The sequence below is a fragment of the Garra rufa genome, chromosome 2 (genome assembly GCF_049309525.1).
Source record: "Garra rufa chromosome 2, GarRuf1.0, whole genome shotgun sequence".
Classification (NCBI taxonomy): domain Eukaryota; kingdom Metazoa; phylum Chordata; class Actinopteri; order Cypriniformes; family Cyprinidae; genus Garra; species Garra rufa.
The window spans coordinates 73,774,596-73,790,430 of NC_133362.1; the positions used below are offsets into that span (position 1 = coordinate 73,774,596).

Genomic DNA, 15,835 nt, shown 5'->3' on the forward strand with positions numbered 1-15,835 from the left:
TTTATGAAATAAAAAATATAAATATATACAAAAAAATAGAAAAATATTGTTCTGAAAGTAATTCAAGGATAAGATTGTGCTATTCTCATAGAATCACAATGATTATTAAAAGGGCGAAATCAGAATTAACTTGATTTGGCAAACACACTATATTACATATTCTTTATTTATATTATTATATTTTTACTTAAGTTATACTTTTAGATGTTTATATTTTGATAAATAAATAAATTATACAATTAAAAATGTATATCAAAATCTGCAATTGAAATGGTTATATATGACTATTTTAGTGTTGAAGATTAATTATATATGAATTAAATTTGATTAAATAACTGATTATTAAATAAACTTTCAGTTTTTGACCAGGCTTTCTGTAAATAATGCATTTTGGTGCATCACTAATAGGGTGTAAATGGGCATTATTGCAATTCATTTCCAAGCTAATTGTAACATGACATGCATGCAGTTTTCACTACTTGATTTGAATGTAATTGTCACTCTTGTAAATGACAAATTTAGCAGTGTGCATGTGGCCAAGCCGAATAGATGATAGCACATTGTCTAGACAAAATGAGCGGAAAGTATCTGCTTTTGTGGCATTGTGATTCACAAACACTGGCGTGACACACTGTCACAGGATACGGCTGCTGAAACACTCACTATATCATGAGCTGGGTTTTTGGATTTGACACATCACATATCTGAAGATACATGAACTACTGGTTAGAGCACACGCAAACTGCTTTAGAACACTTAACGCAAATGTAGGGCGCATTCATCGATGCATTACGTAAATTCATTTTGGAACATCCTGGTGTATACTGGCAGTGATCCCATAGGGAAGTTAAAACAGTCAAAATTTTCCAAAACAAAAGTGGAAACATCCCTCGTAGGTCTATGTGGATTTTGCGCAAGTTCGCGACAGAAGATATGAAATTGAGTGCAATACAGCCAGAGGATAAGGACAAGCAAGATGTTTTTGCAGTGATGGAGACCATGAGGTCAAAAAAGGAGGTTGCACACCTGTGCTGCTATTGCTTGTGTTCTTTTATTGTCCCGCTGCGGTCCTTCCCTGTTTATGGCACTTCAGGACTTGATGTCGTCCTGTTCTGGATCGGACTGCAGTTCGACGTCGGACAGGACAAGCTCCACTGGCATGATGAGTGACGTGTCTGAATCTGTGCTCATGGAGGGCTGGTGCTCACCTGAAACAACAAAAAAAACATTTGAATCGCAATGAAAATGTTAATAAGATTTCCATCATGGAAGCTTGTTTCTGTCACTAAATTTTAAAAAAAGATTACGATTATGCAATAATTTGAAATTGTGAGAAACTCGCATTTTTGAGAACAAAATGTGAGATATTAACACAGAATTGTGGAATTTAGAGAAAAATTTGCAATTTTGAACAAAGTCGGAATTTCGAGATATAAACTGAGAATTGTCAGAGCTGCAAGATGTTATCGATCAATGTTGAGAAGTCATAATTGCGAGATTTAAAACTAGAATTGCAAGATATAAATTCACAATTTAAGAAAAAAAATCTGAATTGTGAAATAGAAACTTTACATTACAAGATATTAACTTGCAATTCTGAGAAAACATAATTACGAGATTTAAAATTAGAATTGCAAGATATAAACTAAGAATTGCAAGATTTAAATTTAGGATTAAGAGATATAAACTTACAGAACAAGTCAGAATTACGAGATAAACCCAGAATTGCAAGATAAATGAAGAACTGCAAGATATAAATTCAGAATTAAAAAAAAGTCAGAATTGCAAGATAAACGAAGAACTGCAAGATATAAACTCAGAATTGCAAGACATAAACTTGTCATTTAAAAAAAATGCAAGATAAACTAAGAATTGTGAGATAAAAACTCAGAATTTTGAAAAAAGTCAGAATTGCAAGATAAATGAAGAACTGCGAGATACAAACTCAGAATTGGGAGATATAAACTCAGAATTAAAAAAAAAGGTCAGAATTGCAAGATAAACTCATAATTGCGAGATATGAGCTCACAATATTAAGAAATGGACAAAATATAAACTTAAAATTGCCTTTTACATTCTTGTGACATGGCATTGCGGATTACTATTTTGGAGCTTTTGATTGAGGAAAAAATTGCTTAGAAGACACAAGATACATGGTGTGGTGTTATTTATTTTGTTTGGAGTCTGACAGGCTTATTTGCAGTGCCTGGTAGCAGAACCGAAGCAACAAATCTAGTCTTCTACACTGACAGAAGGCCTGATACGGCCTACAGAAGCAGCACAGGATCTGATCAGAGCTGCGACGGAGAACCAGGACATGCTGTGCTTTTTTATTTGCTGCCGGTACCAAAAAAATGACCTAAATCTACAAGAGCTGAAAGTAGATCGCACGCAAGACCACTGGAACAGACTAAAATCATCAAATCCACATCCAAGAGATGTGTAGGTCAGGGTGAGAGAGGCAAATTTCACATTGGAACTACAATTCCCTTTACATTTCCGCCATTGAAATAATAATAATAAAAAGGTTATTGCAACTTGTTATTTCACAACTCTTGACTTTTTTTTTTGCAATTCAGATTTTTTTTTTTTCACAATTAGGAGATATAAACTCACAATCATGAGTTATAGTCAGAATTGTAAGATATAAACTCGCAATTCTGAGAAATAAAGTCACAATTGCATGATAAAAACTTGCAATTGCGAGCTGTAATTAAAAATTCCAAGATATAAATTCGAGAAATGAAGTATGAATTCTGAGAAATGAAGTCAGAATTGTGTTATATAAACTTGCAGTTGCGAGTTAAGTCAGAGGTGTGAGATATAAACTCACAATTCTGAGAAATAAAGTCACAATTGCATGATAAAAACTCGCAATTGCGAGTTATAAAGTAAAAATTTCAAGATATAAATCTGCAATTCTGAGAAATTAAGTCAGAATTGTGTGATATAAACTTGCCGTTGCGAGTTAAGTCAGAATTGTGAGATATAAACTCACAGTTCTGAGAAATAAAGTCACAATTGCATGATAAAAACTCGCAATTGCGAGTTATAAAGTAAAAATTTCAAGATATAAATCTGCAATTCTAAGAAATTATGTCAGAATTGTGTGATATAAACTTGCCGTTGCAAGTTAAGTCAGAGTTGTGAGATATAGATGTGCAATTTTGAGAATTAAAGTCAGAATTGCTTGATATAAACTCACAATTCTGAGAAATAAAGTAAGACTTCTGTGATATAAACTTGCAGTTGTGAGTTAAGTCAGAATTGTAAGATATAAACTCACAATTCTGAAAAAAGTCACAATTGCGATTTATAAAGTAGGAATTGTAAGATATAAACTAGCAGTTGCGTGTTAAGTCAGAATTGTGAGATATAAACTCGCAATTCTGTGAACATATCAGTCTTTTTTTTTTTCCTCAGAACTGAACTTTATAACTCGCAATTGTGAGTTTATATCCCGCAGTTCTGACTTTATAACTCGCAAATGTGCATTTATATCTCACAATTCTGAGAAAAAAGTCAGAATTGCAAGATGTAACTTGAAATTGCAAGAAAAAAAAAGTCAAAATTGTGAGATAAAAAGACGCAATTACCTTTATATTTTTTATTCAGTGGCGGAAACAGGCTTCCATATTATACAGATCCTTGCATTATGTGGAAAATGCCTTTATTAGGAAATTTATTGAATTTTGATAGAGCCCTCATTTGAGTTTCGTTTTATATAGTAACTAAAAATACACAGAATTAAGAAAATATAGGACTATATGTTGTTACATTACTGCTAATTTTGTTATTTTACCAAAAAATAAAGGTTTATGCCAAGATAAGTTGTTTTCTTGAAAATTATTATTTTTTTTATTATTATTATTTTAAACTTGAATGATAGTGTATAATAAAATCCGTCACAATATGTGACCCTGGACCACAAAACCAGTCAATTGAGAGCTGAATAAACAAGCTTTCCATTGATGTATGGTTTGTTGGGATAGGACAATATTTAGTCGAGATATAACTATTTGAAAATCTGAGGGTGCAAAAAAAAAAAAAATCTAAATATTGAGAAAATCGCCTTTAAAATTGTCCAAATGAAGTTTTTAGCTATGCATATTACTAATCAAAACTTAAGTTTTGATATATTTACGGTAGGAAATTTACAAAAAATCTCCATGGAACATGATCTTTACTTAATATCCTAAAGATTGGAAGAAAATTCCTTTTATTAGGATATTTATTCAATTTTATTAGAGCCCTCATTTGAGTTTCATTTTATAGAGTAACTGAAAAAATACACAGAATTAAGAAAACAAAGGTCTATATGTTGTTACATTACTGCTAATTGTCTTATTTTCCAAAAAAGAAAGGTTCATGTCAAGATAAGTTGTTGTCTTAAAAATGCATAGGCTTGTGTATTGCGAGTCACGTGACTGTTCATCCATACTCACTGCTGGCGATGTGGTTGCTCTCTCCAACCTGCGGGAAGGTGTCCATCTCGTGGTAAATGTGTGACAGGCCTATTGTTCGGACACCTGGGTCCAAGACCACTGAGCTCTCGCCCACTGAGACCTCACTAGCCCCCGTCACAGGGTTTGTGGGCGGCCCGCTGACGGATATCTCATAATCAGGAGGGATGTCATCAGAACAGTCTGTATTAGGCTGTTTGGATGACAAATGACAGCTTTATTAAGAGCAAAACAATAAGCCACAGTAAGACTCATGGATAGAGCAGCTTCTACTCTTACCGGGATGCCCAAGGCCTTAAGGATGTTCATTTTGCACATGGGACAAGTTCTGTGGTCCTGTAGCCAAGGGTCCACACAGTTCTTATGGAAGACATGACTGGAAATAACAGCACAGTTACATGAAACAGTATGAGTTTTAATTGTCATTTCTTTGAGAATCAGAATTCGTCCTTTCAAGCTACTTCACTGATGTCTTGTAATGTTTGTGTGAAATCTTACCAACACGGCAGTATCCTGACAACGTCATTAGGTTTGTAGTCTTCAATACACACGGCGCAGTTGTCAAAGTCTGACTCGGTTTCCTAGAAACAGCAGGTCGATAAATAATGTTGTGAGAAACCACACGTGGGTGACTGTATGTGTACACATCCGTGAAATCTCCATTAGAGCTAAAGCAGCAGACAGGAACATACAGTTATAAAACAGGTCTAATGAGACTGAATCACAGACGGGTGTTAAAGGACACCAATCAGACTACAGACGTCACGCATTATATCATTTTCTCTTCCAAAGTGACCCTTGTAATAAGAATTTAGAATTAGAACAATCTATTTTTACACTGAAAATTTGATTTTTTGTAAGGAATTAACACTTTCATTCAGTAAGTTTTTTTCAAGTAGTAAATGCTATTTTCTAACTTTCTATTCATCAAAGAATTAAAAAAATGTATCAAAAATATAAAGCAGCACAACTGTTTTTAACATTAAAAATAATTCTAAATGCTTCTTGAGTAACAAATCAGTATCATGTTACGCTGAAGAATAGTAATGATGCTGAAAAATCAGGTTTTCATCACAGGAATAAATTACATTTTAAAATATATTCAAATATAAAAAAGTTTTTTAAATTGTATTACGTTTCATAATATTACTATTTTTTCCATATTTGTGATCAAATAAAAGCAGTTTTGGTGAGAAGAAAACACTTTCATCAAACATCACAAAAAAAAAAAAAAAAAAAAATCAAACTTGAATAATAGCGTATAAGAAAAGGACCACAAAACCATAGTTTTAATAGTTAGTTGTTACAAAAAAAAATCGCCTTTAAAGTTGTTCAAATGAAGTTCTTAGAGATGCATATTACTAATCAAAAATTAAGTTTCGATATATTTAAGGTAGGAAATTTACAAAATATCTTCAAGAAACATGATCTTTACTTAATATTGTAATGATTTTTGGCATTAAAAAATTGATAATTTTGACCCATACAATGTATTTTTGGCTATTGCTACAAATATACCTGTGCTACTTAAAGGAACACTCCACTTTTTTTGGAAATAGGCTCATTCTCCAACTCCCCCTGAGTTAATAAGTTGAGTTTTCCCGTTTTGAAATCCATTCAGCTGCTCTCCTGTTCTGGCGATGTCACAGATTTTACAGTAATTTTTTACGGTATTTCAAAACGGTAAAACTCAATTTATTAACTCGGGGGGAGAGTGTTCCTTTAAGACTGGTTTTGTGGTCTAGGGTCACATATGTTTTTGTCACACTTTGCATGATTGTTTTTTATTTTAGTTATAGCACTATTGTTTAGAATAGTGCTAAAAGACTGAAGCTCAAAATGAACCAAACCTTGTCACCCTTCCTGATGGTCCGTACTTGTAACTTGCTTATGGCCTTTTTAGCAGCGTCACCCAGTCGCCTCTGCAAAACACATGAAACATGCACTGAAATGTCTGATTTTAAACCAACTTTAAAGAATTCGTTTTCTCCAGAATTAAAATTTCCTGATTTTCTCATCCTCATGTCATCCAAGATATTCATGTCTGTCTTTCTTCAGTCAAAAAGAAATTAAGGTACGATTTTTCTCCAAGTCCAAATTGCAGTTTCAATGCAGCTTCAAATGGGCTCTAGACAGATCTCAGCTGAGGACTAAGGGTCTTGTCTAGTTAAAGGACTGGTAATTTCCCAAAAACAACAACATTTACATACTTTTTAACCACAAATGCCACAAAATAGCTCAACCTCACGCATTACATAATCATGTAGAAAAGGTCACACGTGATGAAGGTGGAAGTATTGTGCAAAGACCTCTATTAAAAAGGTTAAAACAACAATGTTGGATGATTTTAAAGTTGAAAGAGATAGTGAGATGGTTTTTCACCCTTCCCTATCTTTGCGAAGTGGACTACACAGAGGAAGAACTAAATGCGCATGATCTTTTCAACTTTCCTTCGCAGAACTAGTGCGAGATGAACATTTGTACATAAGAAGTATATAAATGTTTATTTATTTTTTTTTAGAAAATGACAGATTGTTTTGCTAGATAAGACCCTTACTCTTCAGCTGGGATCATGTAGAGCCCTTTGAAGCTGCATTTAAATTGTAATTCGGACCTTCAACCAGTTGGCTGCCACTGAAGTCCACTATTTGGAAAAAATCCTGGAATGTTTTTCTTAAAAACCTTCATTTCTTTTCGACTGAAAAAAGACAGACATGAACATCTTGAATGACATGGGGGTGAGTAAATTACCAGGTCATTTAAATTCAGTTGTAATTCCCTTTGTTTTCTTAATGCATATTGTGTAAAACACAAGTGTGACTGTACAGCACCTGGTTGCGGTCTCTTGCATTTGCGTAGCGGAAGCGCTGGATGTAGTAGAAGACCAGCCAGGCTAGAGAGATGATCATCAGGACAATGAAGGATATGGAGACGAACACCACTGAGGTGCGGCTGACGTATTTCTGCAGGTTGCGTGTGCCGATGGTGATGTGCATGGCCACGGTTATGTTCTTCTCCAGCAAGGCCATAATCTCACGGCCTTTGGGCTCAGGAATCATAATCGCCACCACATCGCCGGTACCTAAACCAATGATAAAAGATTCAAACCTCAAATGAATTGACACAGATGACTTACTCCACCATTACACTTCACATTCATTGACCCATGTAAAAACACATGGATAGCCAGCGAGTCACAGCATTCTCACAGCGTCTTTGACATTTAGTGTCTAGACTCTGCTTGAGTCATTTGATCTCTAGAAATCTTTGGAAAAGCCTTAACATGCATTTCCTGAACTGATCTGCAAACCCGATGTAATTAAATACTGAGACCAAACACACAGGCCAGTCCCACCTTCCTTTATACTGGTACCAGGATCTTTTTTGTTTTATTAAGAGAATTTCCAAATACTCAATACTTGAATAAAGTCTGGTATTTTTAAGTGATATTATTTCAAGATTCAGTTTTAGTATTATTTATATACTATTGTAGTATTTATTAATATTTTGAGTAGGAGTCGAGGATTATCGGAGCCAATTTTATTTTTACGGTTATCAGTATCAGTCATTTTCAAAATGATTTGCCGTTAACATTATTTAAAAGCATTTTTTAAAAGTTATTGGTTCAAAATATCGGTTATCGGTCAACTTGATCTGTAATAATCGGTATCGGCATTGGCCCTGAAAAACACATATTAGCTCTAATTTTAAGTTAGTATTTATTTTTATTTTTCAGTTATCATTTTAATTTTAATTTAAGACTTTTATGTGTATCATTTTTTAAATTTCCATTTAGCTTTATTATTTTTATTTCTGTTTTGTTTTGTCATCTTAGCACTCCAACACTCATTTTTTTTAAGTTTTTTAAATTTACATTTTTTTAAGTTTAAGTCTAATATTTATATTTTATCTTATTTCAGCTTTATTTCAGGTAACTGATTTTAATAGTTTGTTTTAAATAAGGATTTATTCAAAAACAAGCAAAGAAAAATAAAGAAACTGAGAAACAGGCACAAATAATTGAATTTTAATATATTTAAAAAATGAACCTCTTGAAAATTAAATAAACTAAATAATAAAGAAATAACCAAATTAAAAAAAATATACTACAACAACTACAACAAAAAAATCTACATTAGGAATGAATTAATAAATCAATAAACAAAAACAAATAAATTAAGTCTGTCAATAATAGAGTATTTTTTAAAGTTTATAACATAATGCCATTTTTTTTATATTTTGTAAAACTACACTGAAATTTCACAATAGTTAATGATTCTGTTAAACCTAATAGTTTCAAGCATTACTGTATGTTTTTAGATTTTTTTTTGTTAGATATTAGATGATTTTGCATTTAAACTTGTGTGTTTTTGCTCACTTTTTCATCACCTAATGTTTATAATCTGAAACGGTAGATTTCACACATCTCAGCTAAGTTCTGGCTTCCAGTCTCTATGGACTCTGAACTTCCGTTTTCCATCTGATAAAGCCAGTCATTTCTTCCTTAAAATTAGCACTAGCTGAACTGAGCTGTAATGCAGCCAGGCGATGTATTTGAGCCATTTTAAAGCACGATTAACATTAACATCTCATGTCTGAGCTGAAGAATTCAAGTACATGCGCTGAACTCTGACACACTTGTAGTGAGCTTCCTACAACCACTATTTCTTAATTATGATTTCCTCAACAACAACACTGTAAAACCCCAGGGCAATGGCCAATCCCTCTTCGTGCACATTTTCCATATGTCAACAAAGAACCAAAAATAAAACTATGAAGAAATGTACTTGACCAGTGCTGAGTGACCAGCCCTCTCCATTTACAAACAAGGAACTGTCTGAACGCTGATTTGAGAGATGAATTACTGTGCTGCAGAGTTCAGGATACAGAAGACTGATTAATGTTAAACACAACACTTAAGGAGCTTCATCAATAACAACATGACAGCATCAGGTCAGAAGTCAAAGCTGCACATGAATGTAGTTAGTTTCAGACTCCAAGCCACTTGAACCCTTAAACTCTTATTGGAATATGAACATTTTAGAGGCTAAGGAGGGACGTTAAAGGGATAGTTCATCCAAAAATGAACATTCTGTTATTATTTACTCAAGTCTTTCCAAACCTGTATAAAGTTCTGTTGAACACAAAAGAAGATATTTTGAAGAATGGCAGTAACCAAACAATTGCTGGTACCCATTGACTTCCACATTACGGAAAAAAAATGCAATGGAAGTCAATGGCTCAATCTTTTGGTTACTAACACTCTTCAAAATATCTTATTTCTGTGTCCAACAGAAGAAAGAAACTCTTTTGAACACAAAAGATGATATTTTGCGAAATGTTGGTGAACAACTCCGGCAATTTGATAGTACCTAGAATATCAAAATCAACTGCGGGCGGCAGATCATTTTCACATTTAGCGCCCAAACTCTGGAACAATCTACCTAACACTGTTCGGGAGGCAGACACACTCTGTCAGTTTAAATCTAGATTAAAGACCCATCTCTTTAACCTGGCCTACACTTAATACATTTCATAATCCAAAGTCGTTAAAAGATTGTTAGGCTGCATTATTTAGGTCAACCAGAACCAGGGACACTTCCTATAACACCTGATGTACTCGTTGCATCAGAAGAAGAATGGCATCTACGCTAATATTAGTATCTTTCCTTCTTATTCCGAGGTCACCGTAGCCACCCTTATCCAGATCAGACGGTCACTGCAGTCTCCCGGATCTAGTCCGTGCCCATCAGCACCCAGAGATATCCTCTACAGCCCTGAATGTCAGCAGAGACCACATCAACTAGATGAGCCCCAGAGACAGATCATCAGTGAAGACCACATCACCTAGACGGCCATCGACGCAAGATGAGTCCTCTCCAATCTGATTTTGTGGCAACTTGGAACTCTTGCATCTACATTAATATTAGTCTGTTTGTTTCTTATTCCCAGGTCACCATTGCCACCAGATCCAGTCCGTATCCAGATCAGATGGTCACTGCAGTCCCCCGGATCCAGTCCAAACCTAGAGCAGATGGTGGATCAACACCTACAGCCGAATGTCAGCGGATACCGTGTCAACTAGTTGAGCCCCAGAGACAGATCATCAAGAAAGAACTCCTACCCTAAACGGCCACCGACACAAGGCCATGGGAACCAGATGAGTCCTTTCCAATTTGACTTTGTTGCAATATGGAACTCTTGCATTATTATTGACATTTTATTTTATTATTTTAATACTGTAAGGTTGCTTTGACACAACTTGTATTGTAAAAAGCGTTGTATAAATAATCTTGACTTGATTTGAACAAACAGTTGCTGGTAGCCGTTGACATCCATAGTATGGAAAAACAACTACTGAAGTCAATGGCTACCAGCAACTGTTTGGTTACCAACATTCTTCAAAATATCTTATTTCCGTGTTCAACAGAAGAAAGAAACTCTATTGAACACAAAAGTTGATATTTTGAAGAATGGTGGTAACCAAACAATTGACGGTACCCATTGACTTCCATAGTATGCAAAAAAAAAATGCTATGGGCATCAATGGCTACAATCAACTGTTTGGTTACCAACATTCTTCAAAATATCTTATTTCCGTGTTCAACAGAAGAAAGAAACTCTATTGAACACAAAAGTTGATATTTTGAAGAATGGTGGTAACCAAACAATTGACGGTACCCATTGACTTCCATAGTATGCAAAAAAAATGCTATGGGCATCAATGGCTACAATCAACTGTTTGGTTACCAACATTCTTCAAAATATCTTATTTCCGTGTTCAACAGAAGAAAGAAACTCTATTGAACACAAAAGTTGATATTTTGAAGAATGGTGGTAACCAAACAATTGACGGTACCCATTGACTTCCATAGTATGCAAAAAAAATGCTATGGGCATCAATGGCGACAATCAACTGTTTGGTTATCAACATTCTTCAAAATATCTTATTTCTGTGTTCAACAGAAGAAAGAAACTCTATTGAACACAAAAGATGATATTTTGAAGACTGTTGGTAACCAAACAATTGACGGTACCCATTGACTTCCATAGTATGCAAAAAAAATGCTATGGGCATCAATAGCTATAATCAACTGTTTGGTTACCAACATTCTTCAAAATATTTTATTTCTGTGTTCAACAGAAGAAAGAAACTCTATTGAACAAAAAATTATATTTTGACGAATGTTGGTAACCAAACAATTGACGGTACCCATTGACTTCCATAGTATGCAAAAAAAATGTTATGGGCATCAATGGCTACAATCAACTGGTTGGTTACCAACATTCTTCAAAATATCTTATTTCTGTGTTCAGCAGATGAAAAAAACCCTAACCCTAACCCTAATACAAAAGATGATTTTTTTGAAGAATGTTGGTAACCAAACAATTGCTGGTAGCCATTGACATCCACAGTATGGAAAAACAACTACTGAAGACAATGTTTCCCAGCAACTGACTGGTTACCAACATTCTTCAAAATACCATATTTCTGTGTTCAACATAAGAAAAACTCTGTTGAACACAAAATATTTTATTTTGAAGAAAGGTGGTAACCAAATAATTGACGGTACCCATTTACATACCCAACATTCTTCAAAATATCATCTTTAGTGTTCAACATAACTCCATACACGTTTGGAACAACTTGAGGGTGAGTAAATAATTAAAGACTATGCCCAAAAGGTTTTTTTTTTTTTTTTTTTTGCAACTACTTGACATCAAGTCACTACTTTCATGTAATTTAGAAGGACTTCCCTGTTGCAAATATTGTTTCTAATGATTCCTAAGGATTTCTTCCTTTTCTAGTAAACCTTGCATTGCATATTATGAATATTGTTGACTTTTTATGTAAACTTTTTGTATCATAGCAGAATATTTGGTTTGGATACTGTTGCTCATGACACTGACGGCACTAGCCATGTCAAATGGATGAACTGAATGACTGCTAACATGAAAAACTACAAAGAATTTATGAAACAAAAGGTCAAAAGACAAGAAAATAGTGAGGAAGTGAGAGAGACAGAGAGAACAACAGGGACTCCTGATTAGACCCAGACACAACAGCATGTCATGATCATGACTTCTGCAAAATGCAGCAGAGATTCTTGTGGTTGAAATGGTTTGAGCAATCTTACAACTCCCACTGCTAATGTTACCGAATGTAACTGCAACATGCACAGACAAGATCTTTGAGAACATGTTGAAAGGAATAATTCACCCATGAATGAAAATTCACTGAAAATTCAGTCACCCTCAGGCCATCCAACATGTGGATGAGTTTGTTTCTTCATGGGAACGGATTTGGAGAAATGTAACATTACATCACTCACCAACGGATCCTCTGTAGTGAATGGGTGCCGTCAGAATTAAAGTCCAAACAGCTGATAAAAACATCTAAAAGTAATCCATAATGTTTCCTGCTCCAGTAAAAATGCCATCCCCTGTTATCCTCTCACATTAAAATGCAGCAACCTATTTGTTTAAAACTCTTTTGGACTGTTTTACGATGCTTGACTTGGGCAAATTTCTCTCCTGATTCAAACAATACAACATTTTCACTAAAGAAAGCAATAGTATGCATAGAGGACTTGTATTGTAACCAAAGCAGTATTTATTGTGAAGTTTTTAATCAGCTGTTTGGACTCTTATTCTGACGGCACCCATTCACTGCAGATACTATATTTCTCCAAATCTGATGAAGAAACAAACTCATCTACATCTTATAAGTATTTTAATTTGGGAACAAGCATCACGATAATAATAATTTTATTAAGACACAAATGTTCCTAAAATCCCAAAAGGTTTCATCTTCAAATATATTAAATTTTGGGATGTGTGACTGTGCATGTTTGTGGAAATCGCTGAGAAATCACGACAAAAACATGGAGAAACCTGCAGCGACTTTAAACACACGGAGTAATCATGTCGCAACTCAACAAATAAACATCGTACTTAGTTGCTTCAGAGGATGTGAGTCAAGAAAATACATGTGTAGACCAATATATTTCTTTTCTTGTAATAGATGAATAATTTTTTAAACAAGTAACATTTTGAAGTATGTTTTACCATTTAAAACACCTGTTTTCTATTTGAATATAATTTGAAATGTAATTTATTCAAAGCTGAATTTTCAGCATCATTACTCCAGTCACATGATCCTCCAGAAATCATTATTATTATTTTACAGAATATAGAATTAAAGAATATTAGAATCATTTCTGAAGGATCATGTGACTGAAGTAAAGATGCTAAAAATTCAGTTTTGAAATCACAGGAATAAATTTCATTTTAAAATATATTCGAATAGAAAACCGTTCTTTTTAAATAGTAAAAATATTTCAAAATTTTACTGTTTTGCTGTACTTTGGATCAAATAAATGCAGACTTGGTGAGCAGAAGAGACTTTTAAAAAACATTAAAAAGCTCACTGTTCAAAAACATTTGACTGGTATAAGTTTGGAAAGTGGGGTCTTGGGAATGTCATTAATGTGTGATAACATTCCATATTTTTAGCATTATAGTTATTAACTTTTTTGCATTTATTGCCATGAAAACAATGTTAAAATGCAATAAATAAAGTAACGAATGGAACCTTGATGTAAAATATAAAGCAATATGAAAATATTGCTGCAAGTATGCAAAAGAAGTTTAATACTTTGCAAAGTATGAAAACAAACCATGCAAATATCAAAAGTTCAACAGGTTTTTCCACATCAAGATACAATGCATGATACATGTTAACTATTAATTGCCCAAACAAACTGGTCAAGCTTAGATCACACAATATGGATCACTGGCCATAATCACACGTTAGTGCATTGATGTGATATCCTAGTTATATATTAAAGGAATAGTTAATCAGTCATTGTTTGTTCACCAAAATGACCTTCAATTAAAGTTTCTGTACAGCTCAGATAAAAATGACAATTCTGTCATCATTTATTCACCATAAGTTGTATTTCTTTCCTCTGTTGAAAATTTTAAAGAATGCTGTCAACCAAACAGGTGCTGCTAAGCATTGATTTGCATTGCATGAAAAAAATACTAAAGTCAATGGCTACCATTTGTTACCCACATTCTATATCTCCTTTTGTGTTCAGCAGAAGAACTCCAACACCAACTTAAAAGTGAACTATTCCTTTAAGTTGCTCTTCATATTCTTTACAATGAAAGTGGGTTTATAAAGTTGCACAACTTGCACTATAACGGTCATTTGGAGAGCAAATGCACAAGAAAAGAGTCTCGTCTTACCGTAATGTGGCATAGTTATGGTATCATTGGAGTTGCTGGTGCCCATATTAAAAATGACCACAGCGGATGCATTGAGAGCAGCAGCATGTCTGATCTTCTCTCTGTAGGTGCAGTTTCCTCGGGCTATCAGTGCTATCCATGGGATGTGGGGATGGGAAAGGGGGAATTTAGTGTTACTGTCACACGCCTGTCTGTCCTGCAGAAGAGATGGCATAAACACAAAGCCCCTGGCATCTCTTTTAGGAGAGTGCTCCCCATATCTGCCACATTCACTCTTGTCTGTCTTGATTTCAGAAGTCACTGGATCCAGGTAGGTGATGTTGACAAAGGCAGTGTACCATTCCTCCTTCTCTGCCACTGTGAAGTCCAGACACAGCAAATGCACAAAGCAAAACGACAGCAGCCATGTCGACAGGGCAAGACTCCGGCAGGCTTGGGTAAGGGACATTGCCATGTTTTCAGAAATGAACCCAAACTAACTGTTTTCACGCTGGGGGACGTCTTTATCCAGACTCTTTTTCAGTATATGATTCTGATCCGTGAAAACGACATTACTTGGCAACCCGACATTACAAACAGACCGCAGTCAGAACGAAACATCTACCTGTCCATCGCCATCGTCCTTTCAAAGTGGCTTATAGATGCAGTCCACCATCATGTCGAGTCACCCAGCAGCATTTGCGCTTGTTGTGACGGTGCCGGATGCGAAGGTTGCCAGATATTGGTACTAAACAGATTGTAGAGGAAAAAATGTAGGTGTTGAAGAAGACCACAATACAGAATGATATAGTAACCAATACGAGACCCAAAGAGCATATATATATATATATATATATCGGAAATCACAGTCTTTAAAAGCTTTAGCAGCTTTAAAAATCAGAAATTGTTTAGATATACTGCTTGATTTATATTTAAAAATCGTTTTATTGTTCTTTTTTTATATATATATGCAATGTTTAATTTTGTCAACCTTTAATTTAATACTAACCATCACATATGTGACCCTGGACCACAAAACCAGTCTTAAGTAGGACGGATATATTTATAGCAATAGCCAAAAATACACTGATTGGGTCAAAATGATCTGTTTTTCTTATTAAAGATCATGTTCCATGAAG

General features: G+C 34.5%; 2 protein-coding genes across 2 annotated transcripts in view; one reads left to right on the forward strand and one right to left on the reverse strand.

Moving 5' to 3' along the window:
- The window catches only part of LOC141325733 (uncharacterized), a 779,461-nt gene that overhangs the window by 420,721 nt on the left and 342,905 nt on the right, over window positions 1-15,835 (forward strand). The window lies entirely within an intron of this gene.
- On the reverse strand, window positions 966-15,335 carry LOC141325737 (RING finger protein 150-like). Its single transcript, XM_073834479.1, has 7 exons — window positions 14,718-15,335; window positions 7,295-7,545; window positions 6,314-6,385; window positions 4,962-5,044; window positions 4,743-4,839; window positions 4,446-4,656; window positions 966-1,208 (listed from the first exon to the last, which is right to left on the reverse strand). Exons 1-7 carry the CDS (start codon window positions 15,169-15,171, stop codon window positions 1,090-1,092), a joined length of 1,287 nt encoding a protein of 428 aa, XP_073690580.1. The 5' UTR covers window positions 15,172-15,335; the 3' UTR covers window positions 966-1,089.

Excerpts from the sequence above, each read along its gene's own strand:
- LOC141325737 (XM_073834479.1), bottom strand. The coding sequence starts at position 15,171 with ATGGCAATGTCCCTTACCCAAGCCTGCCGGAGTCTTGCCCTGTCGACA. Across the intron at positions 5,045-6,313 it reads CCATCAGGAAGGGTGACAAG|GAAACCGAGTCAGACTTTGA; the intron begins GTTTGGTTCATT and ends TGCTGTTTCTAG. Across the intron at positions 4,657-4,742 it reads TTAAGGCCTTGGGCATCCCG|CCTAATACAGACTGTTCTGA; the intron begins GTAAGAGTAGAA and ends TCATCCAAACAG.